This window comes from Melospiza melodia, chromosome 15 (assembly GCF_035770615.1).
Source record: "Melospiza melodia melodia isolate bMelMel2 chromosome 15, bMelMel2.pri, whole genome shotgun sequence".
NCBI classification, from domain to species: Eukaryota; Metazoa; Chordata; class Aves; order Passeriformes; family Passerellidae; genus Melospiza; species Melospiza melodia.
In genome coordinates, this window is record NC_086208.1 from 3,752,501 (window position 1) to 3,780,155 (window position 27,655).

Here is a 27,655-nt window from a genome sequence, read left to right on the forward strand (position 1 = left end):
CTGTGGGAAGGGAAAAGGGGAAAGGAAAAGGGGAAAGGAAAAGGGGAAAGGAAAAGGGGAAAGGAAAAGGGGAAAGGAAAAGGGGAAAGGAAAAGGGGAAAGGAAAGGAAAGGAAAGGAAAGGAAAGGAAAGGAAAGGAAAGGAAAGGAAAGGAAAGGAAAGGAAAGGAAAGGAAAGGAAAGGAAAGGAAAGGAAAGGAAAGGGAAAGGAAAGGAAAGGAAAGGAAAGGAAAGGAAAGGAAAGGAAAGGAAAGGAAAGGAAAGGAAAGGAAAGGAGAGGAAAGGAAAGGAAAGGAAAGGAAAGGAAAGGAAAGGAAAAGGGGAAAGGAAAGGAAAAGGGGAAAGGAAAGGAAAAGGGGAAAGGAAAGGAAAAGGGGAAAGGAAAGGAAAAGGGGAAAGGAAAGGAAAAGGGGAAAGGAAAGGAAAAGGGGAAAGGAAAGGAAAGGAAAGGAAAGGAAAGGAAAGGAAAGGAAAGGAAAGGAAAGGAAAGGAAAGGAAAGGAAAGGAAAGGAAAGGAAAGGAAAGGAAAGGAAAGGAAAGGAAAGGAAAGGAAAGGAAAGGAAAAGGGGAAAGGAAAAGGGGAAAGGAAAAGGGGAAAGGAAAAGGGGAAATGGAAATTCAAAGGATTCCCCAAGAAAAGGAGAGGAAAATGGGAATTCAGAGGATTCCCCAAGAAAAGGGAAAAGAAAAGGAAAGGAAAATGGGAATTCAGAGGATTCCTCAAGGAAAAGAAAGGGAAATGGAAATTCAGAGGATTTCCCAAGGAAGGGAAAGGAAAGGGAAGTTCAGAGGATTCCCAAAGGAAAAGGAAATTGAAATTGAGAGAATTCCCAAAGAGAGGGAAATGGAAATTCCGAGAATTCCCCAAGGAAAGGGAAATGGAAATGCAGAGGCTCCCCAGCTCCTCCCCTGCCGAGCCCCAGGGGTGAGTGAGGATGCTGAGGCAGGGAAGGGAGGCAGACAAATCACTGTAGGGTTAATTCAGTGCCACAGTGATTTGTGGGGTTGGTGGCAGCTCCCAGCGGTTCAGGCTGCACAGGAGCTGCCAGCATCTGGAATCTTTTATTCCCCTTGTGTTTTCCTCACTCTGGGGTGAATCAGTGACTCTGGGCTGGCACTGAGGATCCCTCTTCCATCAATCCTGGTTCCTCTGAGTCTTTGGGAGCAGGAGGAATTCAGAGAGCCCAGCTTTTCCTCAAGGATGAGGCAGCAGGTTCCTGTTTGCTCATGGGAACACGTGAAAAGATCTTCATCCAAAAAAAAAAAAAAAAAGGCAATTAATGGTTAAACTCAGCCCTTCCCTTCCCCATCCTCCCTGCCATTCCTGAAATCACTCAGATGCTTTCAGGGGCTGCCTTTGAAGCTGGGGCTGCTGAATTGAGCTCTGTTATTAGCAAGGTCCCATTGCAGAGCTGCTGTGGGCAGTAATTACCCCTTGGCTCTCCCTGCCTGAGAACTTGCAGCTCAGGGCAGCAGCCCTGATCTTATCAGCGTTTGTTCTACAACACTTTTCTTTCTCAGAGCATCTGTTTCACTTCCTAAGGCTTAACTCTGCCCACAAAAGGAATTTCTGTGGATTCCCTGATAATCCCGAAATTGCTGCCCCAGTTCCTTTTTCATTGACTCAACCCACAGGGCAGGGGAGGGCTCGTCCCCAGGTGGGTATTTCAGCAGATTCCTGGACTAAAAAACCCACAAACCTCTGTAAAATCTCAGTAAAACCTCTGTAAAATCTCAGTAAAACCTCTGTAAAATCTCTGCAAAACCCCTGTGCAGAGTGAGGAGTGCAGCTGAGCCTGGAGATTTTCTTCCTCTGCTCTGGGAGGTTTTTGTCCTGCAGAGGATGGGAAGTGTTGGTCACCTTGGCAGCTCAGGGGTTAACTCTGGGCTGGGCTGGGCACCAGGCAGGGCCATGGTGGCACTGGAAAGGCTCTGGTGGCACTGGAAAGGCTGTGGTGGCCCTCAAGGTGTCAGTGGCACAGGGAAGGCTGTGGTGGCCCATGAGGTATTGGTGGCACCAGGCAGGGCTCTGGTGACACAGAGGGGCTCTGGTGACACAGAGGGGCTCTGGTGGCACAGGGAGAGCTCTGGTGGCCCAGGGAAGGCTTCCTGAGGTATCAGTGGCACAGGGAAGGGCTCTGGTGGCCCCTGAGGTGTCAGTGGCACAGGAAGGGCTCTGGTGGCCCATGAGGTGTTGGTGGCACAGGGAGGGCTCTGATGACCCGTGAGGTGTTGGTGGCACTGGGAAGGCTCCCTGAGGTGTCAGTGGCCCAGGGAGGGGCTCTGGTGGCACAGGGGTGACTCTGGTTGCCCAGGGAAGGCTGTGGTGGCCCTCAGGGTGTCAGTGGCCCAGGGAGGGCTCTGGTGGCACGGGCAGGGCCGTGGTTGCCCATGAGGTGTTGGTGGCCCAGGGATGGCTGTGGTGGCACACGCCAGAGCTCTGGTGGCCCATGAGGTGTCAGTGACTCAGGGAGGGCTGTGGTGGCCCATGAGGTGTTGGTGGCACAGGAAGGGCTCTGGTGGCACAGGGAAGGCTCCTTGAGGTGTCAGTGGCACAGGGATGGCTCTGGTGGCCCTTGAGGTGTCAGTGGCACATGGAGGGCTCTGGTGGCCCAGGGAGGGCTCTGCTAGCCCCAGAGATGTCAGAGGCACAGGGGATGGCTGTGGGGGCACAGGGGGGGCTGTGGTGGCACAGAGAGGGCTCTCTGAGGTGTCAGTGGCACAGAGAGGGCTATGGTGGCCCCCAAGATGTCAGTGGCCCAGGAAAGGTTCTGGTGGCCCATGAGGTGTTGGTGGCACAGGAAGGGCTCTGGTTGCCCCTGAGGTGTCTGTGTGGCACAGAGAGGGCTATGGTGGCCCAGGGAGGGGCTCTGGTGGCTTCCCAAGGAGCTCTTTCCTTGTCCCCTGGCAGTGGGAATTGTCCCCAGAGCAGCAGGAGGAGGTGCAGCAGCTGCCCCAGCTCAGGTGACAGCAGGTGACAGCTTTGGTGGCCATATGGCCAGAGCCTGGTGCCCTCAGCTGCCCTAAGCTCCTTCTGCCTGGAGGTGCCCCCCAGATCCCAGGGTGGAGCTGTGGGAAATGGTTTATTCTGCTTATCCTCTGCCATTCTGGTCCAATCACCCTTTGCTTTTTATAAATTTCCTAGAAAACAACCCAAATGTGTTCTGTTGAACTTTTCCAGAGTCTTTAAAAGTTTTATTCCGGGGAATTATCCCAAGTTCAAACCCACTGGTGGGAGGGAATTGCCTGCTTTAATCCCTCTTCTTTCTCATCCCTGCCCTCAAATGGAGTGGAATAAGCTCTCAGCATGACCAGAATTCCCTGTGGAAGCAGAATTTGCTGGATTTATATCCAGGGAAGGGTCAGAAAGCTGAACCTGCACAAATCCCTGAGCCTTGGAGAGTGTGCAAGGTCCAGACTGGGAAAAAAATGCCTGCTGCCTCCTTTTCCTGCCCCTCTGTCTCACTCTGGCTGCTCCATGGGTTTGATCCCAGTGAACATTTTAGGAGCAGCTGGATGCCTCCATAATTAGCCAAAAATCTGTGGGGTTAATCTCTGCTGAGGGAGAAAGGACATTGGGATGGATCCTCCTGTGAGCCAAGCCAGCCTGCAGAGGGCTGGCCATTGATCCTGTGCCACAAACAGCTGACACCACACAAGTGCCAATAATCCCCCATTAAACATCTCTCAGTTGATGGGGCTCACGGGCTAATTGACTTTCCAGCAGCAATTAGTGCCTCAAACCCAATCAGCAGGCATTAGGGAGCTGTGCACGAGCTCTTCATCATCCTCATTCAGTGGGAGCCTCACAGCCAGATGGTGCTGGGAGTTTGGGGTGCTGCAGCACCTCCAGAATTCCCAAAGGGTGCTTTGGGGTGCTGGGACCTTTTCTCCCCGTGCGTTTGTCCAGGTGGATTTGGCTCTTCCCTTTTCCAGCAGATGCTAGGTCAGGACTTTTTGGAGTTGTTCTTAGGATGCCTGGTTCTGTTTCAGGGTTATCCTGGCTTTCTATCCAGCTGGAGCTGCTGGGTTATTTCAGAATTTATTTCTCCAGAATTCCCAGGGGGTGCTTTTGAGGTGCTGGGACCTTTTCTCCCCATGTTTGGCTCTTCCCTTGTCGAGCACATGCTAGATCAGGACCTATGGAGTTGTTGTTCTCAGGATGTCTGGATTTATTTCAGGGTCATCCTGGCTTTCCATCCAGCTGGAGCTGCTGGGTTATTTCAGAATTCATAATTGATTTCTCCAGAATTCCCAGGGGGTGCTTTTGAGGTGCTGGGACCTTTTCTCCCCATGTTTGGCTCTTCCCTTTTCCAGCCCACCCTGCACTGGGACTTTATGGAGTTGGTGTTCTCAGGGTGCCTGGATTTATTTCACAGTTATCCTGGCTTTCCATCCAGCTGGAGCAGCTGGTTTATTTCAGAATTCATAATTTATTTCTCCAGAATTCCCAGGGGTGCTTTTGAGGTGCTGGGACCTTTTCTCTCCATGTTTGGCTCTTCCCTTTTCCAGCCCACCCTGCACTGGGACTTTATGGAATTGGTGTTTTCAGGGTGTCTGAATTTATTTCAGGGTTATCCTGGCTTTCCATCCAGCTGGAGCTGCTGGTTTATTTCAGAATTCAGAATTCATAATTTATTTCTCCAGAATTCCCAGGGGGTGCTTTTGGGGGTTTTGCACCTTTTCTCTCAATGGGTTTGTCGCAGGTGGATTTGGCTCTTCCCTTTTCCACCATGTCCTAGATCAGGACTTTTTGGAATTGGTGTTTTCAGGATGTCTGGATTTATTTCAGGGTTGTCCTGGCTTTCCATCCAGCTGGAGCTGCTGGGTTATTGAGGTGCAGGAGCACCTCCAGAATTCCCAGGGGTGCTTTTGAGGTGCTGGGACCTTTTCTCCCCATGTTTGGCTCTTCTCTTTTCCAGCCCACCCTGCACTGGGACTTTATGGAGTTGTTGTTCTCAGGGTGCCTGGATTTATTTCACAGTTATCCTGGCTTTCCATCCAGCTGGAGCAGCTGGTTTATTTCAGAATTCATAATTTATTTCTCCAGAATTCCCAGGGGTGCTTTTGAGGTGCTGGGACCTTTTGTCTCCATGTGTTTGTCCCAGGTAGATTTGGCTCTTCCCTTTTCCAGCACAACCTGCTCTTGGACTTTATGGAATTGGTGTTTTCAGGGTGTCTGGATTTATTTCAGGGTTATCCTGGCTTTCCATCCAGCTGGAGCTGCTGGGTTATTGAGGTGCAGGAGCACCTCCAGAATTCCCAGGGGTGCTTTTGAGGTGCTGGGACCTTTTCTCCCCATGTTTGGCTCTTTTCCAGCCCACCCTGCACTGGGACTTTATGGAGTTGGTGTTCTCAGGGTGCCTGGATTTATTTCACAGTTATCCTGGCTTTCCATCCAGCTGGAGCAGCTGGTTTATTTCAGAATTCAGAATTTATTTCTCCAGAATTCCCAGGGGTGCTGGGGCCTTTTCTCTCCATGTGTTTGTCCCAGGTAGATTTGGCTCTTCTCTTTTCCAGCCCACCCTGCACTGGGACTTTATGGAGTTGGTGTTCTCAGGGTGCCTGGATTTATTTCAGGGTTATCCTGGCTTTCCATCCAGTTGGAGCAGCTGGTTTATTTCAGAATTCATAATTTATTTCTCCAGAATTCCCAGGGGTGCGTTTGGGGTGCTGGGACCTTTTCTCTCCATGTGTTTGTCCCAGGTAGATTTGGCTCTTCCCTTTTCCAGCCCACCCTGCACTGGGACTTTATGGAATTGGTGTTTTCAGGATGTCTGGATTTATTTCAGGGTCATCCTGGCTTTCCATCCAGCTGGAGCTGCTGGTTTATTTCAGAATTCAGAATTCAGAATTGATTTCTCCAGAATTCCCAGGGGGTGCTTTTGGGGGTTTTGCACCTTTTCTCTCGATGGGTTTGTCGCAGGTGGATTTGGCTCTTCCCTTTTCCACCATGTCCTAGATCAGGACTTTTTGGAATTGGTGTTTTCAGGATGTCTGGATTTATTTCAGGGTTATCCTGGCTTTCCATCCAGCTGGCGCTGCTGGGTTATTGAGGTGCAGGAGCACCTCCAGAATTCCCAGGGGTGCTTTTGAGGTGCTGGGACCTTTTCTCCCCATGTTTGGCTCTTCTCTTTTCCAGTCCACCCTGCACTGGGACTTTATGGAGTTGGTGTTCTCAGGGTGCCTGGATTTATTTCACACTTATCCTGGCTTTCCATCCAGCTGGAGCAGCTGGTTTATTTCAGAATTCAGAATTTATTTCTCCAGAATTCCCAGGGGTGCTGGGACCTTTTCTCTCCATGTGTTTGTCCCAGGTAGATTTGGCTCTTCCCTTTTCCAGCCCACCCTGCACTGGGACTTTATGGAATTGGCATTTTCAGGGTGTGTGGATTTATTTCAGGGTTATCCTGGCCAGCTGGAGCTGCTGGTTTCCATCCTTTGGAGACCACTCCAGCATGGTGATTCCCAAGTGGAATAGGGCCTAACCAAATAAATCCTTTTAAGGAGCCTTAATCCAGCAAAGCTGAGCTTAAAATTTCTCTGGTGGAAAATCCACATCCTCCTGGAGCCAGGGCACCAGAGGGATTATTCCCCTCCTTCTGCTCCTGCTTTTCCAGGGAAATACAGGGAGGATGGCCTGGAGGTGAGGAAGGAAGAGGGACATGAGGGCAGAAATCTCCTCTGTGGGTGCTGGGTGTCACCCCAGCAGAGGCACTGAGGAGGTGACATCCTGCTCCTCAGGAGGGGAGCTGAAATTCCACTCCCAGGATTTGAAATCCCTAAAAAGTTTTGTGTTAAAATTTAAGAAACGAACAGAACTTTTAGGGTTTTTTTCAGTCTTCAGGTTGTTGTTTGTTTTTTCCCTTGCCAACAATTCAGCACACCCTCTGCATACCAAACTTAGTGTGCAAAAAAAAAAGCACAAAAAAAATCACAAAACACACAAGTTTGAGATAGTTTTAAATTTTTTTTGTTTAATTAACTCTTAAACCTTTTTACCAATAACTAATTTTTTGTCTGTTTACCCAACATCCACATTCCAGCTCTTTCTAACCATCCAAACACTGCAGAAAGTGGAGTAGATGAAGAATAAGATCAAACAACACCCAAAATCTTCCATCTTGTCTCCTATCTACCTCCATACAAAAAAATCAAAACTCTGAGTTTTTCACCCTGTAATAAACTGGGTGTATAATAAAATAATATCATGAAATACTTGTAATAATAAGTATTTAATTATATACATAATTAGAGTAACATATAATTAAATACTTAAAATTATCATTTTAAAATATATAATGATATAATAATATAATGTATAATAATTATATAATAATTATATAATCTAATATCTATATTATAGTGTATATTATATATTCTATATATAATATAAAATATATAATATATATATTATATATATAAAGATATACAACATATTATACTATACATAATATAGTATATATTATATAAAATATATATGATAGATATTATATAATAGCATATCATCTATTATATAATCTATTATAATCTATTATATTATATATTCTATTATATATTCTATATATTATATACTATATATAATTATATATTAGATATATAATTTATTATAAATGTAATAATTATTAAAGAATAAAATAATATAATTAATTATATCTATTACACAATAAATATAATATTATATATTATTTATATGTTATAAATTATTTATATATTATTTATATAGATATATTATTTACTTATATGTTTATTTTATTAAATAATAAAGCAGTAAAATATCTATTTATTTCACACACTCAGAGATTCCAATTCACCCCAAAGTTTTAGAAGCTTTTTTTTTTCATTTTAGTTTAGCTTTTAATTTTAATTTTTAAATTTTAAGTTTAGCTTCTAATTTTAATTTTTTTTTTTTATTCTAGTTTAGCTTTTAGTTTGAAATCTTTTTTTTACCAGTGTTTTGATCTCCATAAATGAAGATGAACAGCAGTGCTCTCCTAGGGATCAAACCAGACCAGACAGAGAAACATCCCCTATACCCTGAATTCCACACCAGCAAACTGGCACAGAACCACAAACCCCCTCCCCACCTTTCTCACCACCTCAGGCTGAACCAGCAGCTGCTTTTCTGTGTGTTTGTGCCTAAAAACCCCAAAAAACCCCAAAAACCCCAAACCCCTGGGCCTGTCCCTCACCCTGTTTTTGCTGATTTTGCTCCCCAGAACGGCGGCGGGAGCTGGAGCGACGAGGGCGACGGCGGCCGGGGAAGGGAAATCTCCCGAGACTTTGCCAAGGTCTGTCTGGGCAATTTGGGGAATTTGGGGGGCTTGGGGAGTTTGGGGAATCCTCCCCTGATCCGTGGCAGAGCCCTCCCTGCAGGGAGTTTGTGGGGAAATGGCTTCGTTCTGCAGCAGCTTGGGGCTTGTTGTCTTGGGGTTTGTTGTCTTGTGTTGGGTTCAAATGTTTAATTGTTGTTGAAATGAGAATTAACAACCAAACTTTGGGAATTTCAAAGCTTTAATTCAGTTTTTCTCCAGCTGGGAGAGGAATATTCTCCCTCTGTAATGCTGTACTCGTGGATTTGAATGTGCAGCAGCTGGAGGGGTTCATTTTAAACTGAGGCAGCTCTGCTGTCCCAGAGCTTCCCAGGAATCCAGCCCCAAAAAGCTCCTCTCTTTTGGGATGCACTGCCTAGAGAAATTCATTTTAATGATTTGGCTGTTTCAAGCCCAAATTATAAATAATAAATATTAATAAATAGCTCTATTTTATAAATATTTATATTTTATACAATATTTACCTAAATCTAATACATAATTTCTATGCTATAAATATATCTATTTTATAAAATATTTATATTTTATAAATATTGATTGATTGTAGAAATGTGATATAGAATTTGTTTTATAAATATGTATTGCATATAGATCTTTATAAATAATGAAATATAAAAAACAAATTAAAAATTATTCCCACAGCAAATCAGTCCTGGGCTGGTTTCTGGCATTTCTGAAGGCTTTTGGTTTATTCCATTTCTGGGGATCTTTTCCACCTCTGGGGATCCATTCCAGTTCTGGGAATCCTTTCCATCTCTGGGCATTTATCCCATTTCTGGGAATCTGTTCCATCCCTGGGAATCCCATTCCATTTTTGTTGATCCACTCCAGCTCTGGGCATCTTTTTCATTTTCATTTTTCTTTTCCATCCCTGGGCATCCATTCCATTTTGGGGGATCCATTCAGTTTCTGGGAAACCATTTCCTTTCTGGGGATCTATTTCATTTTCGTTTTTCTTTTCCATTTCTGGGAATCCATTCCATCTCTAGGAATCTTTTCAGTTTCTGGGAGTCTTTTCCATTTCTGCACATCCATTCCGTTCCTGGGGATATTTTCATTTTCATTTTCATTTTTCTTTTCCACCTCTGGGAATCCATTCCATTTTTGTTGATCCATTCCATCTCTGGGAATCCATTCCAGCTCTGGGCATCCATTCCATCCCTGGGAATCCCATTCCATTTTTATTGATCCATTCCATCTCTAGGAATCCATTCCAGCTCTGGGCATCTTTTTCATTTTCTTTTTATTTTTCCATCTCTTTTCCATTTCTGGGCATCCATTCAATTTTGGGGGATCCATTCAATTTCTGGGAAACCATTTCCTTTCTGGGGATCTTTTCCATTTTCATTTTTCTTTTCCAGCTCTGGGAATCAATTCCATTCTTGGGAATCCTTTCCATTCTTGGGAATCCATTCCATTTCTGGCCATCTTTTTCATTTTCTTTTTATTTTTCCATCTCTGGGCACCTATTCTGTTTTGGGGGATCCATTCAGTTTTTGGGGAACTGTTTCCTTTCTGGGGATCTATTTCATTTTCGTTTTTCTTTTCCATCTCTGGGAATCCATTCCATCTCTAGGAATCTTTTCAGTTTCTGGGAGTCTTTTCCATTTCTGCACATCCATTCCGTTCCTGGGGATATTTTCATTTTCATTTTTCTTTTCCACCTCTGGGAATCCCATTCCATTTTTGTTGATCCATTCCATCCCTGGAATCCCATTCCATTTTTATTGATATATTCCAGCTCTGGGCATCTTTTTCATTTTCTTTTTATTTTTCCATCTCTGGGCACCTGTTCTGTTTTGGGGGATCCATTCAGTTTTTGGGGAACTGTTTCCTTTCTGGGGATCTATTTCGTTTTCATTTTTCTTTTTCAATCCCTGGGGATCCTTTCCAGCCATGACCACCGAGCCCCCAGGAGCCTCCCTGTGTCCCCTGTGCTGTCCTTTCCCCAGAAGCAGCCAGAATTCTGGAATGTTCTGTCTGGTGGGAGCTGTGCCCTCACTGTGCTTTGTCCCCCAGCTGTACGAGCTGGACAGTGACCCTGAGAGGAAGGAGTTCCTGGATGATCTCTTCATCTTCATGCAGAAGAGGGGTGAGTGAGCTTTCCTGGCATTCCAGGGCTGACACGGGGCAGGAGAGGGAATTCTTCCCTCCTCAGGCTGGAAAAAAACAAATCCTGGGGTTCGGGGCATTGCCCTTGGTATTGGAGGGCAGCAGCAGGGAGATCTGCCCTGTAAATTAGATTATTTTAATTTGATTAAATTAATTGTGCCCTGAGGTGTCAGTGGCACAGAGCAAAGTGTTTCTGAAATCCCAATCCCGGACTCAAGAGCTGCCTGGTTCCCAAAAACCCCAAATCCAGCTCTCCTGAGAGTAGAGTGGTTCTAATATCCCAGTCCCATTCTGAAGAGCTGCCTGGTTCCCAAAAAAGCCCAAACCCATCTCCTCTCCTGTGAGCAAAGCATTTCTGATGTCCCAATCCTGGGCTGAAGAGCTGCTTTGTTCCCAAAAAAACCCAAATCTGTCGCTTCTGAGTGCAAAGTGTTTTTAAAATCTTAATTCCAGACTCAACAGTTGCCTGGTTCCCAAAAAAACCCAAATCCGTCACTCCTGAGGGCAAAGTGTTTTTAAAATCCCAATCCCAGACTCAAGAGCTGCTTTATTCCCCCAAAAAACCCCAAATCCAGCTCTCCTGAGGGCAAAGTGTTTCTAACATCTGAATCACAGACTCAAGAGCTACCTTGTTCCCAAAAGAAAAACCAAATCCAGCTCCTCTCCTGAGAGCAGAGTGTTTTTAAAATCCCAGTCCCAGACTCAAGAGCTGCCTGGTTCCCCAAAACTCCAAATCCAGCTCTCCCGAGAGTAAAGTGTTTCTGACATCCCAATCCCATTCTGAAGAGCTGCCTGGTTCCCCAAAACCCCAAATCCAACTCTTCCCTTTTGAGCAAGTGTTTCTAACATCCCAATCCCACACTCGAGAGCTACCTTGTTCCCAAAAACCCCAAATCCATCTCCTCTCCTGAGAACAAAGTGTTTTTAAAATCCCAGTCTGGTTTAAAAAAAAAAAAAAAAAAAAAAAACAAAAAAACAAATCCAGCTCTTCCTCTTTGAGCAAAGTGTTTCTGACATCCCAGTCCAGGGCTGAAGAACTGGTTTGTTCCCAAAAAAAACCCAAATCCGGCTCTCCTGAGAACAAAGTGTTTTTAAAATCCCAATCTGGTTTAAAAAAAAAACCCCAAATCCAGCTCTCCTGAGAACAAAGTGTTTTTAAAATCCCAATCTGGTTTTAAAAAAAAAAAAAAACCAAATCCAGCTCTCCTGAGAACAAAGTGTTTTTAAAATCCCAATCTGGTTTAAAAAAAAAAAAAAAAACAAAAAAAAAACAAATCCAGCTCTTTCTCTTTGAGCAAAGTGTTTCTGACACCCCAGTCCAGGGCTGAAGAACTGGTTTGTTCCCAAAAAACCCCAAATCCAGCTCTCCTGAGAACAAAGTGTTTTTAAAATCCCAATCTGGTTTAAAAAAAAAAAAAACCCAAATCCAGCTCTCCTGAGAACAAAGTGTTTTTAAAATCCCAATCTGGTTTAAAAAAAAAAAAAAAAAAAAACAAACAAATCCAGCTCTTCCTCTTTGAGCAAAGTGTTTCTGACACCCCAGTCCAGGGCTGAAGAACTGGTTTGTTCCCAAAAAACCCCAAATCCAGCTCTCCTGAGAACAAAGTGTTTTTAAAATCCCAATCTGGTTTAAAAAAAAAAAAAAACCCAAATCCAGCTCTCCTGAGAACAAAGTGTTTTTAAAATCCCAATCTGGTTTAAAAAAAAAAAAAAAAAAACAAACAAATCCAGCTCTTCCTCTTTGAGCAAAGTGTTTCTGACACCCCAGTCCAGGGCTGAAGAACTGGTTTGTTCCCAAAAAACCCCAAATCCAGCTCTCCTGAGAACAAAGTGTTTTTAAAATCCCAATCTGGTTTAAAAAAAAAAAACCCAAATCCAGCTCTCCTGAGAACAAAGTGTTTTTAAAATCCCAATCTGGTTAAAAAAAAAAAAACCAAATCCAGCTCTTCCTCTTTGAGCAAAGTGTTTCTGACATCCCAGTCCAGGGCTGAAGAACTGGTTTGTTCCCAAAAAAACCCCAAATCCAGCTCTCCTGAGGGCAAAGTGTTTCTAACAACTCAATCCCAGTCTCAAGAGCTGCCTGGTTCCCAAAAAACCCCAAATCCAACTCTTCCCCTTTGAGCAAAGTTTCTGACATCCCAATCCCAGACTCAAGAACTGCCTGGTTCCCAAAAAACCCCAAATCCATCTCCTCTCCTGAGAGCAGAGTGTGAAGAGCTGCTCAATTTGCCCCTGGTGTCTGTGGGGCCGGGAATCAGCTCTGCCAATAAAAATCCCCCCTGTAAAAACCCTAAACCCAGGGATTTGCTGCTGGCCAGGAGGAGCTGAGGGAGCAGAAACTGCAGAGATTAATGGGATTTCACTGCAGGGATGAAAAGGTTGGGATGGTTTTGGGATGCCCCTGGGAAGGAGCAGCTCTAACACAGATCAGATGTGTAGGGTTGTTCCCAAAAGCCATAAAAGGGCCCTGGAGCTGCAGAAACCATGGAAAGGGACATCAGAGGGAGGCTGGAAGTTGCCTTTGTGGGGTTTTGTTCCTGGGAGGCTGGCAGTGGTTTTTGTGGGGTTTGGGGGTTTTCTTTCTGTGAAGAGACCAGAAAGAAGCTGGAACTGGCTTTTGTGGGGTTTTCTTTCTGGGAGGCTGGAACTGCCTTTTGTGGGGTTTTGTTCCTAGAAAGGGACACAAGAGGGAAGCTGGAACTGGTTTTTTTGGGGTTTTGTTCCTGGGAGGATGGAACTGGCCTCTGTGGGGTTTTGTTCCTGGGAGGGGATACCAGAAGGAGGCTGGCACTGGTCTTTGTAGAGTTTTGTTCTTGGGAGTCTGGAACTGGCCTTTGTGGGGTTTTGTTCCTAGAAAGGGACACAAGAGGGAAGCTGGAACTGGCCTTTGTGGGGTTTTGTTCCTGGGAGGGGATACCAGAAGGAGGCTGGCACTGGTCTTTGTGGGGTTTTGTTCTTGGGAGTCTGGAACTGGCCTTTGTGGAGTTTTGTTCCTAGAAAGGGACACAAGAGGGAAGCTGGAACTGGTCTTTGTGGGGTTTTGATCCTGGGAATCTGGAACTGGCCTTTGTGGAGTTTTGATCCTGGGAATCTGGAACTGCCTTTGTGGGGTTTTGTTCCTAGAAAGGGACACCAGAAACAAGCTGGAACTGGCCTTTGTGGGGTTTTCTTTCTAGGAGGTTGGAACTGGCCTTTTTTGGGTTTTGTTCCTGGGAGGGGATACCAGAAGGAGGCTGGCACTGGTCTTTGTGGGGTTTTGTTCCTGGGAGGTTGGAACTGCCTTTTGTGGGGTTTTGTTCCTAGAAGGGGACACCAGAGACAAACTGGCACTGGTCTTTTTGGGGTTTTCTTTCTAGGAGGTTGGAACTGGCCTCTGTGGGGTTTTGTTCCTGGGAGGGGATACCAGAAGGAGGCTGGCACTGGTCTTTGTGGGGTTTTGATCCTGGGAATCTGGAACTGGCCTTTGTGGGGTTTTCTTTCTAGGAGGCTGGAACTGGCCTTTGTGGGGTTTTGTTCCTGGGAGGATGGAACTGCCTTTTGTGGGGTTTTGTTCCTAGAAGGGGACACCAGAAACAAACTGGCACTGGTCTTTTTGGGGTTTTGATCCTGGGAGGCTGGAACTGGCCTCTATGGGGTTTTGTTTCTGGGAGGGGACAGCAGAAGGAGGCTGGCATTGGGCTTTGTGGGGTTTTCTTTCTGGGAATCTGGAACTGGCCTTTGTGGGGTTTTGTTCCTGGGAGGCTGGAACTGGCCTTTGTGGGATTTTGTTCCTAGAAGGGGACACCAGAAACAAGCTGGAACTGGCCTTTGTGGGGTTTTCTTTCTAGGAGGTTGGAACTGGCCTTTTTTTGGGTTTTGTTCCTGGAAGAGGATACCAGAAGGAGGCTGGCACTGGTCTTTGTGGGGTTTTGTTCCTGGGAGGCTGGAACTGCCTTTTGTTTGGTTTTGTTCGTAGAAGGGGACACCAGAGACAAACTGGCACTGGTCTTTTTGGGGTTTTGATCTTGGGAGGCTGGAACTGGCCTCTGTGGGGTTTTGTTCCTGGGAGGGGACAGCAGAAGGAGGCTGGCCTTGGGCTTTGTGGGGTTTTCTTTCTGGGAGGCTGGAACTGGCCTTTGTGGGGTTTTGTTCCTAGGAGGGACAGGTGGGCACAGGGAGGGTGGGACAGCAGGGCTGAGGGTGATGCCTTGGGAAGGCTGAGCTAGAACAGGGACTGGACTGAGCTCAAGAATAAAGCAGGGATTTATTAAAGGGGATCTCCTCAGTGGATCCACCTTGGGCAGCACAAGAGATCAGCCAAGGCTACAGGACGAGCCCAAAACCCAGCCAAAATGGACCCAAAATGGTCACAAAATTGGACAGCTGGTTATGAGGTCTCTCACTTTCATGAGTTCTGGTCCATTTGCATATTGGAGTTAAATGTCAATTACAGCTCCAGGTTATGATGTCCCATCCTGCTGCTTGTTTTCTGTCTTCAGTCAGAGATTGCAGCTCTGTGGGGTCCTGGTGCAGGGCAGGGTCAGGGATTGCAGCTCCCCATGGGATCAGGGATTGCAGCTCTCCATGGGATCCCCAGGATCAGGGATTGCAGCTCCCCATGGGATCAGGGCAGGGCCAGGGAGTGCAGCTCCCCATGGGATCAGGGATTGCAGCTCCCCATGGGATCAGGGCAGGATCAGGGATTGCAGCTCCCCATGGGATCAGGGATTGCAGCCCCCCATGGGATCAGGGATTGCAGCTCCCCATGGGATCAGGGATTGCAGCCCCCCATGGGATCAGGGCAGGATCAGGGATTGCAGCTCCCTGTGGGATCCCCAGGATCAGGGATTGCAGCTCCCCATGGGATCAGGGCAGGATCAGGGACTGCAGCTCCCCATGGGATCAGGGATTGCAGCCCCCCATGGGATCAGGGCAGGATCAGGGATTGCAGCTCCCCATGGGATCAGGGCAGGATCAGGGATTGCAGCTCTCCATGGGATCCCCAGGATCAGGGATTGCAGCTCCCCATGGGATCAGGGCAGGATCAGGGATTGCAGCTCCCCATGGGATCAGGGATTGCAGCTCCCCATGGGATCAGGGCAGGATCAGGGATTGCAGCTCCCCATGGGATCAGGGCAGGATCAGGGATTGCAGCTCCCCATGGGATCTCTATTTCAGGGACTGCAGCTCCCCATGGGGTCCCTGTTCCTTTTTCTGCCAGCTCTGGAGAACCAAACCCCATCAATCTCAGGCTGAACCCCTGAACCAGCCAGGATCTCTCCTTGGAGAGGGATTTGAGCAAACCAGGAGCTGAGACAGCTCAGGGATGTGGAGTTGATTTGCTGCTGTAAAATGAATTTTCCCTCTGTTCAGCTGGGAATTCCCACACCCCACGGAATTACTGTGCCTCCCTTCACAGATGAAACATGAAATTCTGCTTTTCTTGAGATTTGGCTCAGTATTATTTCAAATCACTGTGGGCTTTCCCAATTTCCTGGGGGGAAAACCTGTTCCTTCTGGCTGCCTGCTACAGAATCTCCCCTGAACATATTTGGAGTGGGAAGAGCAGCTTTTTATTTACCTGCTACAGGTTGTGCCTTAAAAATGTCTTTTCCCTGCCTGGTTTTCACTGCAGTGGGAGTGAAAAAATCTCATTTTAGTGAGATTTCAACATCTCTGTGCTGAACAAACCCTGGGGATTCTCACCTCCTTTGTTCCTTGCTGTAAAATGGACACTTGTGTGAGGAAATTGGATAAGGGTAGGTGGGAGGTGATTAAAAAGCAGAGCTGGGTGTGATTAAATGCTCTTTGTGCAGGACAAGTCGTGGCTTAGGCTGCTGGAAATCCCTGTGTGGAAGGGAATCTCTGGCATGGAGGCCAAGGAAAGCCATAAAATTCACCTCAAACCCATTTTTGGGGCAGTTTTCCTCAGTCTGCATCTCCAGCTTGAGGTCTGACAGGTCAGAGGCCTGTTCCTGAGGCTCTCGGGAACAGAGGAGACTGTATTGACTTATTTGATTCATCAACAATTGTGCTTTTTTAATAGTTTTGTTCAGCTCCTTTTTCTTCAAGATTAATTCCCCAGTTGCTGTTTAGCCCCTCTGATGGTTGGTTCTCTTTTAAAGAAGCTTTGGAGCAAGTGCCCATGGCATGGAGGTGATCTGGGCACCTGTGGCTGCACCCACACTTTGTCCCACGTTCCTCTCTTGGGCAGGTGCTAATCAATAAGGCCTAATTAAGAAACTGTCATCACTTTCCAGATGTGATTTTTAGGGTAACACAAAGCTATTTTGCTAAGGGCATCCTGAATTTCTGCTGGTTGTAGGGGCCGAATCAGACACATCTACTTCAGTTCAGGGGGTTAGGGAGGGGAAAAAGCTTTGCAAGGAAAATATAGTTTGGATATTAGGAGAGAAAGTTTTTTACAGAAAGGGTGATAAAAGTTCTGGAATGTTCTGCCCAGGGAGGTGGTGGAATCCCCATCCCTGGGTGTGTTTAACACAGCCTGGATGTGGCACTGGGTGCCAGGGTTTAGGTGAGGTTTTGGGGCTGGGTTGGACCTGATGATCTCGAAGGTCCCTTCCAACCTGGTCACTCTGTGAATTATGTGGTAGACATTCCCTGAAAGGCCACAGATGTTTATGGCTCCAGTCAGCCTTCCTCTGGGAAGCCCTTTATCCCAGAAACCTGGATTGTGGCTGCCTTTCTGCCCAGAAAACCAGGAGCCCTTGGGATGACTCTGCAGCTTCCCTTTCCCAGTGGGAACAGATTCCTTGTGCCCCTCCTTTGGCTGGGATGAGCCAAGGGATGGAGCTGAGAGGAAACAAGTGATGGAGCTGGTGCGAGCCAAGCTATGGGGCTGGGGTTAGCCCAGTGATGGGGCTGGGATGAACCAAGTGATGGGGCTGGGATGAGCCAAATTCTGAGGCTGGAGTGAGCCAAGTTGTGGGGCTGAGATAGGTCCAGTGATGGAGCTGGGATGAGCCAGATTATGAGGCTGGGGTGAGCCAGGGGATGGAGCTGGGATGAGCCAGGTTATGGGGCTGGGATGAGCCAGGTTATGGGGCTGGGATGAGCCTGATAACAGAGCAGGCATGAGCCAGGGGATGGAGCCAGGATGAGCCAAATTACAGAGCTGGGATGAGCCAGGACACAGGGTTGAGATGAGCCCAGTTAGGGGGCTGGGATGAGCCAAATTATGGGGCTGATGTGAGCCAGGTTATGGAGCTGGGATGAACCAAGCTATGGAGCTGAGATGAGCCAGGTTATGGGGCTGGGGTGAGCCAAGTTATGGGACTGGGATGAAGCAAGTGGTGTGGCTGGGATGAGCCAAGGGATGGGGACTGGGACGAGCCAAATTATGGAGCTGAGATGAGCCAAGATAAGGGGTTGGGAAGCCAAGTGATGGGGCTGGGATGAGCCAAGCTGTGAGCTGGGATGAGCCAGGTTATGGAGCTGAGATGAGGAAAATTATGGCTCTGGGATGAGCCAGTAGATGGGTCTGAGATGAACCAAGTGATGGGGCTGGGATGAGATGGGTTATGGAGCTGGGATGAGCCAAATTACAGAGCTGGGATGAACCAAATTATGGGGCTGGGATGAGATGGGTTATGGGGCTGGGATGAACCAAGTTATGGAGCTGAGGAAAATTATGGGGCTGGGATTGAGCCAAGTGATGGAGCTGGGAAGCCAAGTGATGGGGCTGGAATGAGCCAAATTACAGAGCTGGGATGATCCAAGTGATGGGGCTGAGATGAGCCAGGTTATGGAGCTGAGATGAGGAAAATTATGGGTCTGGGATGAGCCAGTAGATGGGTCTGAGATGAACCAAGTGATGGGGCTGGGATGAGATGGGTTATGGAGCTGGGATGAGCCAAATTACAGAGCTGGGATGAGCCAAGTGATGGGGCTGGGATGAAGCAAGTGATGTGGCTGGGATGAGCCAAACTATGGGGCTGATGTGAGCCAAGCTATGGGGCTGGGATGGGCCAGGTGATGGAGTTGGGAAGCCAAATTACAGAGCTGGGATGATCCAAGTGATGGAGCTGAGATGAGCCAGGTTATGGGGCTGGGGTGAGCCAAGTTATGGATCTGAGATGAGGAAAATTATGGGTCTGGGATGAGATGGGTTATGGAGCTGGGATGAGCCAAATTACAGAGTTGGGATGAGCCAAGTGACAGGGCTGGGATGAACCAAATTATGGGGCTGGTATGAGATGGGTTATGGGGCTGGGATGAACCAAGTTATGGAGCTGAGGAAAATTATGGGGATGGGATTGAGCCAAGTGATGGAGCTGGGAAGCCAAGTGATGGGGCTGGAATGAGCCAAATTACGGGGCTGGAATGAGACAAATTCCAGAGCTGGGATGAGCCAAGTGATGGAGCTGAGATGAGCCAGGTTATGGGGCTGGGAAGCCAAGTTGTGGGGCTGGGATGGGCCAAGTTACGGGGCTGGGGTTCTGCTGAGAGGCAGGAGAAGTTATTTTCTGAGGAAACAGAGGAGGATCTTCCCCTGGCTCGGGGCAGGAGCCTTGCCAGTACAGTAAAATGAGTTTACCATCAAAAGGCAGCAAGTCTTGTGCCGTGGCCCCGGCTCTGACCTTTCCCTCTGGAATTCTGCCCCCTGGCCCCGGGCTCATTAATCCTGGCGCTGCCAGATGACAGCAATCCATCACAGCCCTGACAGCCCTGCCCAGCCAGGCCCTGCCCTTCAGCCTTTCCTGTGGCAGCGCTGGGGCTGCCCAATAAACCCTGCCTTGATCACCTTCCCGGGGGCACCAAATCCCTCTGGAAAACACCGGGAATTCACCGGGACCTGCGGGGCACTGCTGGGGGAACACGTGGGAAATGGAATTATTGCAGTGGAAAATGTGATTATTGCAGCGGAAAGTGGAGTTATTGCAGTGGAAAATGGAATTATTGCAGTGGAAAATGGAATTATTGCAGTGGAAAATGGAATTATTGCAGTGGAAAATGAAATTATTGCAGCTCCTCGGAGCAGTTCTGTCCCTGCTGCAAAGTTTCTCAGCTGCACAAAGAAATTTTATTTTGGGGGGGGGGGGGGGTGGAACCAAACTCGAGGTTTTATCTTGTGTAATAGAGTTTCTAAATGAGTGTTTCTGTCTAAATCCCTGTGTAGCTGGGTTTATAAATGAAATTTTGGGGCACTTTGGCACAGCTGAGGGAGGGAAGGTGTTCAGGGGGTGCTGAAATTGTTCAAGCTCCTGGGAGCTCTTCTGTCCCTGCTGCAAAGTTTCTCAGCTGCACAAAGAAATTTTATTTTGGGGAGGGGGAAACCAAACTTGAGGTTTTATCTTAGTGGATTAATTTATATTGTGTGTAAACATGTTTAGCTGAGTTTTTTTATATCAGTCCCTGTTTAGCTGGGTTTATAAATGTGTGTTTCTGTGTAAAGCCCTGTTTAGCTGGGTTTATAAATGAAATTTTGGGGCACTTTGGTCTTGTATAAAGCACAGCTGAGAGAGGGAAGCTTTCCAGGGGGTGCTGAAATTATTGCAGCTCCTGGGACAGTTCTCTTCCTTGCTGTAAAGTTTCTCAGCTGCACAAAGAAATTTTATTTTGGGAGAGGAGAAATCAAACTTGAGGTTTTATCTCAGTGGATTAATTTGTATTGTGTGTAAACACATTTAACTGAGTGTTTCTGTATCAGTCCCTATTTAGCTGAGTTTATTAATGAGATTTTGGGGCACTTTAAAGCAAAGCTTTAAATTCAGCTAAACAGGGCTTTATACAGAAACACTCAGCAAAATGTGTTTACACACAGAATATAAATTTATCCACTGTGATAAAACCTCAAGTATGGTTAAATGATAAAATTTCTTTGTGCAGCTGAGAAACTTTGCAGCAGGGACAGAAGAGCTCCCAGGAGCTGCAATAGTTCCCTCACCTCAGCACCCCAGGACAGCTTTGCTTTAAACAGGACCAAAGTGCCCCAAAATTTCATTTATAAACCCAGCTAAATTGAGATTCAGATCAAAACACACATTTATAAATTCAGCTAAACAGGGCTTTATACAGAAACACTCAGTTAAATGTGTTTACACAGAATATAAATTAATCCACTGAGATAAAACCTCGAGTTTGGTTTCCTCCCCCAAAATAAATTTTCTTTGCAGCAGGAACAGAACTGTCCCAGGAGCTGCAATAATTCCATCAGCTCAGCACCCCCAGGACAGCCTTGCTTTAAACAGCAAAGTGCCCCAAAATCTCATTTATAAACTCAGCTAAATCGAGATTTAGATCAAAACACACATTTATAAACTCAGCTAAACAGGGACCCTCTCACTCTCCATCTGGATGAAAGTCCCTGCTGGACAAATTAATGCCATTCCTTTAATTGGATTGGGAAAACTGGGATGAGAGGGGCTTCATCCTCCCCCAGCCCAGCCAAGGCTTTGCTGCTGTGGCTAATTAATGAAAGGAGGGGAATTTTGGGGTGTCCTGGGGGCTTTGGAAGGAAATATTTCCCCGTTTTCCCTGCGGGTGTGACTCAGGTGATGAGTGACAGCTGGAGGTAACTTGATCATGCCCTGATTCCCAGTGCTGCTGTCACCCCCAGACAAAATGGATGCTCAGGAAAAAAAAACAGAGGAAATTGAGGATTTTTGGGAGGCAGGGGTGGAGCCACAGAGAGTTTGGAGGGTTTGGGTTTCCCTCTGTGCTCCCTCAGAGGTCTGTGGCCCTGAAATGTGGGAAGGGGTTGTGGGATCTGCTCCTTGGGCTGCTCGGACAAGGATGGGATTGATATAAATCGAAACACTTTGAATCTGTGAGGTTTTCAGCCCTTTAGAGCTGCAAAACTGGGCTGTTTTATCCAGCATCTCGTTAACCTGTGGGAATTGGCACCACAAGCTACTAACGCCTAATGGGATTCCCAAAGAAAAGACAAGGAAAAAAAAAAATCCCCCTTGGATGTGTGACAAGGACATCTGCAGGGCTCCTTTCATGGCACGGAATAAACTCATTTATAGGGCCATAAACGGGGGGATCAGGGGCTGCCAGCAGTGGCACCAGCCTCCCCTGGGGACTGGGGATTCCACAATTGTCCCCTGCCCCCCTCCCAGCCTTCCTGCCAGGCTGGGGCTGCCCATTGTGGGGACAGGATGGGCTGGGCGGCCCTTTGATCCAGGACAGAGTTTCCCAGGCCAAATAAAAGCTCTGCCACTTCAGCTTTTTATTATTCCTTCTTCCTCTCCGTGCCTCAATCCCCCAAGTTTGGGCGTTGGCGCTTCCAGGAGCTGCCAAAAAGGGGGAGGTTAAAAATCAGATTTTCTTCCAGATGAGCCCAAAATACACAGAAGCAAGCAGGAAGGATGGAGCAGGAGCTGGCTTTGGGATGCTCAGAGCTGCTGTGGCCTTGTCAGGGAATTGTTTGGGTGGGAAGAGGAGTGGGAAGCTGGAATCTCTGTGGAAGGAGCAGCTTTGGTTTACCTCTCCATGTGGCACCCCAGGATGAGGTGAAAAGATGAGTCTCACTCCATGTTCTCGGAAGGCGGATTTAATATTTTATTTTATTATATTATATTAAAGAATGCTATACTAAAACTATACTTAAGAAAGAGAAAGGATACTCACAGAAGGTTACAAAGAATGATGACAAAAACTCGTGACTGACTCCTCAGAGTCTGACACAGCTGGCTGTGATTGGTCATTAAGTCAAAACAATTCATGTAAAACTAAATCAAGCAACCATTTGTTGGATAAACAATCTCCAGACCACATTCCAAAGCAGCAAACACAGGAGAAGCAATCAGATAATTATTGTTTTCATTCTTCTCTGAGGCTTCTCAGCTCCCCAGGAGAAGAAATGCTGGCAGAGGGATTTTTCAGAAATATGACAGTGACATCTCCAGGTTGTTCCAAATGTTGAACATGTGAGGGAGGATGGAATTCTGTGGGGGAGAGATGTTCTCCAGTGCTGATTCCCTTGCTCCTGCTGTTCCCAGGCAAACAGCACATCCTGAGGGGTGAGGGAGCATTTTTATCCAAGGATTTGAACCCTGAGCTCATAAAACCCATTCAATAGTCCCAACTTCCCCTCTTTCTATTCCAGGAGCTGCAGGTTTTTATTGCTCTGCTAATTCCCTTTACCCACAGGAAAGGGTTTTCCATGGAAAGACCTCGAGCCAGGCTGCAAATTCCCTGAATTTCCTGTTAGGGCAGAGAGAGCTGGATCCCCCCAAGGTGGTGCCCTCATCCTGTCCATGTTCCTTTTTCCAGGAACTCCCATCATGGCCAAGCAGATCCTGGATCTGCTCCTGTGAGGGCACAGAGAGCTGGATCCCCCCGAGGTGGTGCCCTCATCCTCTCCATGTTCCTTTTTTAGTAACTCCCATCATGGCCAAGCAGATCCTGGATCTGCTCCTGTGAGGGCAGAGAGCTGGATCCCCCCGAGGTGGTGTCCTCATCCTGTCCATGTTCCTTTTTCCAGGAACTCCCATCAACAGGATCCTCACCATGGCCAAGCAGATCCTGGATCTGCTCCTGTGAGGGCAGAGAGACCTGGATCCCCCTGAGGTGGTGCCCTCATCCTCTCCATGTTCCTTTTTTAGTAACTCCCATCATGGCCAAGCAGATCCTGGATCTGCTCCTGTGAGCGCAGAGAGAGCTGGATCCCCCCGAGGTGGTGCCCTCATCCTCTCCATGTTCCTTTTTCCAGGAACTCCCATCATGGCCAAGCAGATCCTGGATCTGCTCCTGTGAGGGCACAGAGAGCTGGATCCCCCCGAGGTGGTGCCCTCATCCTGTCCATGTTCCTTTTTCCAGGAACTCCCATCAACAGGATCCTCACCATGGCCAAGCAGATCCTGGATCTGCTCCTGTGAGGGCAGAGAGACCTGGATCCCCCTGAGGTGGTGCCCTCATCCTCTCCATGTTCCTTTTTCCAGGAACTCCCATCAACAGGATCCCCATCATGGCCAAGCAGATCCTGGATCTCTACATGCTCTACAAGCTGGTGACAGAGAAGGGTGGGCTGGTGGAGATCATCAACAAGAAGATCTGGAGGGAAATCACCAAAGGCCTTAACCTGCCCACCTCCATCACCAGCGCCGCCTTCACCCTGCGCACACAGTGAGTTTAGAAGGAGAAATAGAAAATACTCATATTTATATAAATATAAATATGTGTCTATTTAAACATAAAATATTTTCTATTTATAAATATCATATTTTTATAAAATATATAAGAATTTTATAAATATAAATTTAATATATTTTATTATATAAATATAATAATAAATACTATATAGTTATATAAATATTTGTTTAAATATAGAATATTTTATATAATATACTTATATATAATATACACATTTTATAAATATAAAAATATATATTCACATTTATTATGTAAATATATAATAAATATATGCTGTATATTTCTATAAATATGTCTATATTTAAATAGATAACTATTTATGTATTTATAATTACATATATTTTTATATAAAATATATAAACACTTTATAAACATATATTTAAATATATTTCTTATATAAATATATAAGAAATACATAGTATACTTATATAGATATAAATATGTATATATTTAAACGTATAAATATGTATATATTTTTAATATTATATTTATTGTATAAAAGATATAAATATTTTATAAATTTAAACATTTATATTTATATTTATATAAATATACCGTTAATGTATATTATAAATTTATAATATACAAATTATATATTATTGATATATCATTACATTTATATTTTTTAAATATATAATCACTATAATTTTTAATGTATATATTGATATATGATATCAATAATTGGATATTATTGGAATAATCCAATTGGAATAATCCAATTAAGATTATTGGATATTTATCTGGTATTGGACATTTGCTGTTGGATATTTGCTATTATTGGGTATTTAGCTGTTGTTAGATAATTATTATTAGGTGTTTGTGTTGATAGTTTTTTATTATTGTTAGATATATCTTTTACTAAATACCTATTATTAGTAATTCTTAATAGGAAATTATTAGTAGTAAATATTATTGTTACTAATAATATAATATACAACGTCTTTTATATATCATATATATTATAATATAATTATTAGTAGTAGTATTATTAGTAAATATTTAGAATAGACTGGCCAATGTAAAGCCTGTAAAAGGCAGAAATGGTGCTTCAGCCTAATGAGCTCCTGAAGGGAATTCTCACCCTCACCTCCCTCCAGCCCTGGCCTTTTTGCCTCTTTCTATCAGTTGTGAGGGAATTCTGGATGATTTATATTCAATATTTCTGTCGTGAGGGAATTCTGGGTGATTTACAAATAACATTTCAGTTGTGAGGCAATTCTGGATCATTTATAGATGATATTTCAGTTGTGAGGCAATTCTGGGTGATTTATAAATATTTCAGTTGTGGGGGAATTCTGGATCATTTATAGAGGACATTTCAGTTGTGAGGGAATTCTGGGTGATTTATAAATAATAATTCAGTTGTGAGGCAATTCTGGATCATTTACAGATGATATTTCAGTTGTGAGGCAATTCTGGGTGATTTATAAATAATATTTCAGTTGTGAGGGAATTCTGGATGAACTGCAGAAGATATTTCAGTTGTGAGGGAATTCTGGATGATTGATAGAGGATATTTCAGTTGTGAAGGAATTCTGGATGAACTGCAGAGGATATTTCAGTTGTAAGGGAATTCTGGGTGATTTATATTCAGTATTTCTGTCGTGAGGGAATTCTGGGTGATTTATAAATAATAATTCAGTTGTGAGGGAATTCTGGATTATTTATATTCAATATTTCTGTCGTGAGGGAATTCTGGGTGATTTATAAATAATATTTCAGTTGTGATAGAATTCTGGATTATTTATAGATGATATTTCAGTTGTGAGGCAATTCTGGGTGATTTATAAATAATATTTCAGTTGTGAGGGGATTATGGATGATTTATAGAGAGTAGTTCAGTTTTGAGGGGATTACAGGTGGTTTATAGATGATATTTCAGTTTTGAGGGAATTCTGGGTGATTTATTGCTAATAATTGTGAGGGAATTCTGGTTGATTTATCGCTAATATTTCAATTGTGAGGGAATTCTGGATGATCCTTTGAGGATATTCCAGTTGTGAAGAAATTCCCCCACCCTCATGGGATCAGGAATGTCCAATGGCACATTTTCCTCCAAACACTGACCGCATCCATACCGAGCCATGCTTCCAAACACCCCAAACCCTCTGAGCACCTCGGGATGAGTCTCCTGTCCCTGTGCCACCTGAATTATCCCTGTCTGTGTGTCCCTCTCCAGGTACATGAAGTACCTCTATGCCTACGAGTGCGAGAAGAAGTCCCTGAGCTCCCCGGCCGAGCTCCAGGCCGCCATCGACGGCAACCGGCGCGAGGGCCGGCGGCCCAGCTACAGCTCCTCGCTGTTCAGCTACTCCCCATCCCCGCCGGGGCCTCCTTCCCTGCTGTCCCCCCCCAAAATCCGCTTCCCCATCATCGGCGTGGCGCCGGGCAGCGCCACCGGCAACCCCCGCGTCTCACCGGCCCTCAGGAAAGGTCAGCAGGGCCATGGCGGCGCTGGGAGTGTGGGACTGTGGTGTGGGCAGTGTGCTCTGGCTGAGTGACACCTCCTGGCAGTGTCCCCTGGCTGAGTGACTCTTCATGGCAGTGTCCCCTGGCTGAGTGACCTCTCCTGACCATGTCCATGCCAAACTGCGTGGTGGCCTGGGAATGTGGGAATGTGATGTTGGCAATGTCCCCTGGCTGAGTGACCCCTCCTGGCAGTGTCCCCTGGCTGAGTGACCCCTCCTGACTGTGTGGCCTGGCAGTGTGGGAGCAGGATGCTGGCAATGGCCCCTGGCTGAGTGACCCCTCCTGACTGTGTGGCCTGGGAATGTGGGACTGTGGCACTGGCAGTGTCCCCTGGCTGAGTGACCCCTCCTGACTGTGTGGCCTGGCAGTGTGGGAGCAGGATGCTGGCAATGGCCCCTGGCTGAGTGACCCCTCCTGACTGTGTGGTCTGGGAATGTGGGACTGTGGCACTGGCAGTGTCCCCTGATTGAGTGACCTCTCCTGACCATGTCCATGCCACACTGCATGGCCTGGGAATGTGGAACTGTGGTCCTGCCAATGTCCCCTGGCTGAGTGACCCCTCCTGACCGTGTGGCCTGGGAATGTGAGATCGGGGTGTTGGCAGTGTCCCCTGGCTGAGTGACTCCTTCTGGCGGTGTCCCCTGGCTGAGTGACTCCTCCTGACCATGTCCATGATAAACTGCATGGCCTGGGAATGTGGGAATGTGGTGTTGGCAATGTCCCCTGGCTGAGTGACCCCTCCTGGCAGTGTGGCCTGGCAATGTGGGAGCAGGGTGCTGGCAGTGTCCCCTGGCTGAGTGACCCCTCCTGACCACGTGGGACTGTGGTGCTGGCAGTGTCCCCTGGCTGAGTGTCCCCTCGTGGCCCAGGTGACGGCGTGCCGCTGACGGTGTCCATGCCGAGCCGCGTGGCCGTGCCGGTGACACTGGGTGGCCAGCAGGCCTCGGTGGCAGCCAGGACGGCCACGCTGGAGCAGCTGAGGGAGAGGCTGGAGGCGGGAGAGCCCCCGGAGAAGAAGGTGCCGCGCATGACGGAGGAGGAGCAGCGGCTGGTGCAGCAGGCCCTGCAGCGCAACCTGTTCAGCATGGCCCGGCAGCTCCCCATGAAGATCAAAATCAACGGGAAAGGTGAGGCTGAGCTCCTCAGTAAGCTGCAGGGAGGGAAAGGTCCCGGCCTGGAATGTCACACACACACGGCTGGGTCAGCTCTGAGTGACCTCTGGGTCACCTCCATTCCAGCATTGTTGGCGTGGAAGTGTTCAGGTGCAAGATTTTGTTGGGTTTTCCTGCTGGGCTTTTTCTCGTGCTCATCCAAATCCAGCCCAGATTCAGGAGAAAAAGAGACTCAGGGGTGACTTTATCACTCCCTAAACTCCCTGAAAGGTGCCTGTGCTCAGCTGGGGCTGGGCTCTCTCTCCAGGCAGCACTGACACAACCAGAGCACACAGTCTCAGGCTGCACCAAGGGCAATTTAGGTTGCATATCAGGAAAAAGTGTTTTACAGAAAGGGTGATGAAGTTCTGGAATGGCTGCCCAGGGAGGTGGTGGAGTCACCATCCCTGAGTGTAACAAAGCCTGGATGTGGCACTGGGTGCCAGGGTTTAGGTGAGGTGTTGGGGCTGGGTTGGATTGATGACCTTGAAGG

The 27,655-nt window shown here is 46.6% G+C and overlaps 1 protein-coding gene across 1 annotated transcript in view; it reads left to right on the forward strand.

Annotated features, from left to right (window-relative positions):
• Positions 1-27,655, forward strand: part of ARID3B (AT-rich interaction domain 3B) — a 35,279-nt gene that overhangs the window by 1,979 nt on the left and 5,645 nt on the right. Inside the window, exons 2-6 of the mRNA XM_063169413.1 lie at positions 8,219-8,290; positions 10,352-10,424; positions 23,332-23,515; positions 25,722-25,975; positions 26,881-27,138. Coding sequence (XP_063025483.1) covers positions 8,219-8,290; positions 10,352-10,424; positions 23,332-23,515; positions 25,722-25,975; positions 26,881-27,138 — 841 coding nt within the window. The remainder of the gene's footprint in view (positions 1-8,218; positions 8,291-10,351; positions 10,425-23,331; positions 23,516-25,721; positions 25,976-26,880; positions 27,139-27,655) is intronic.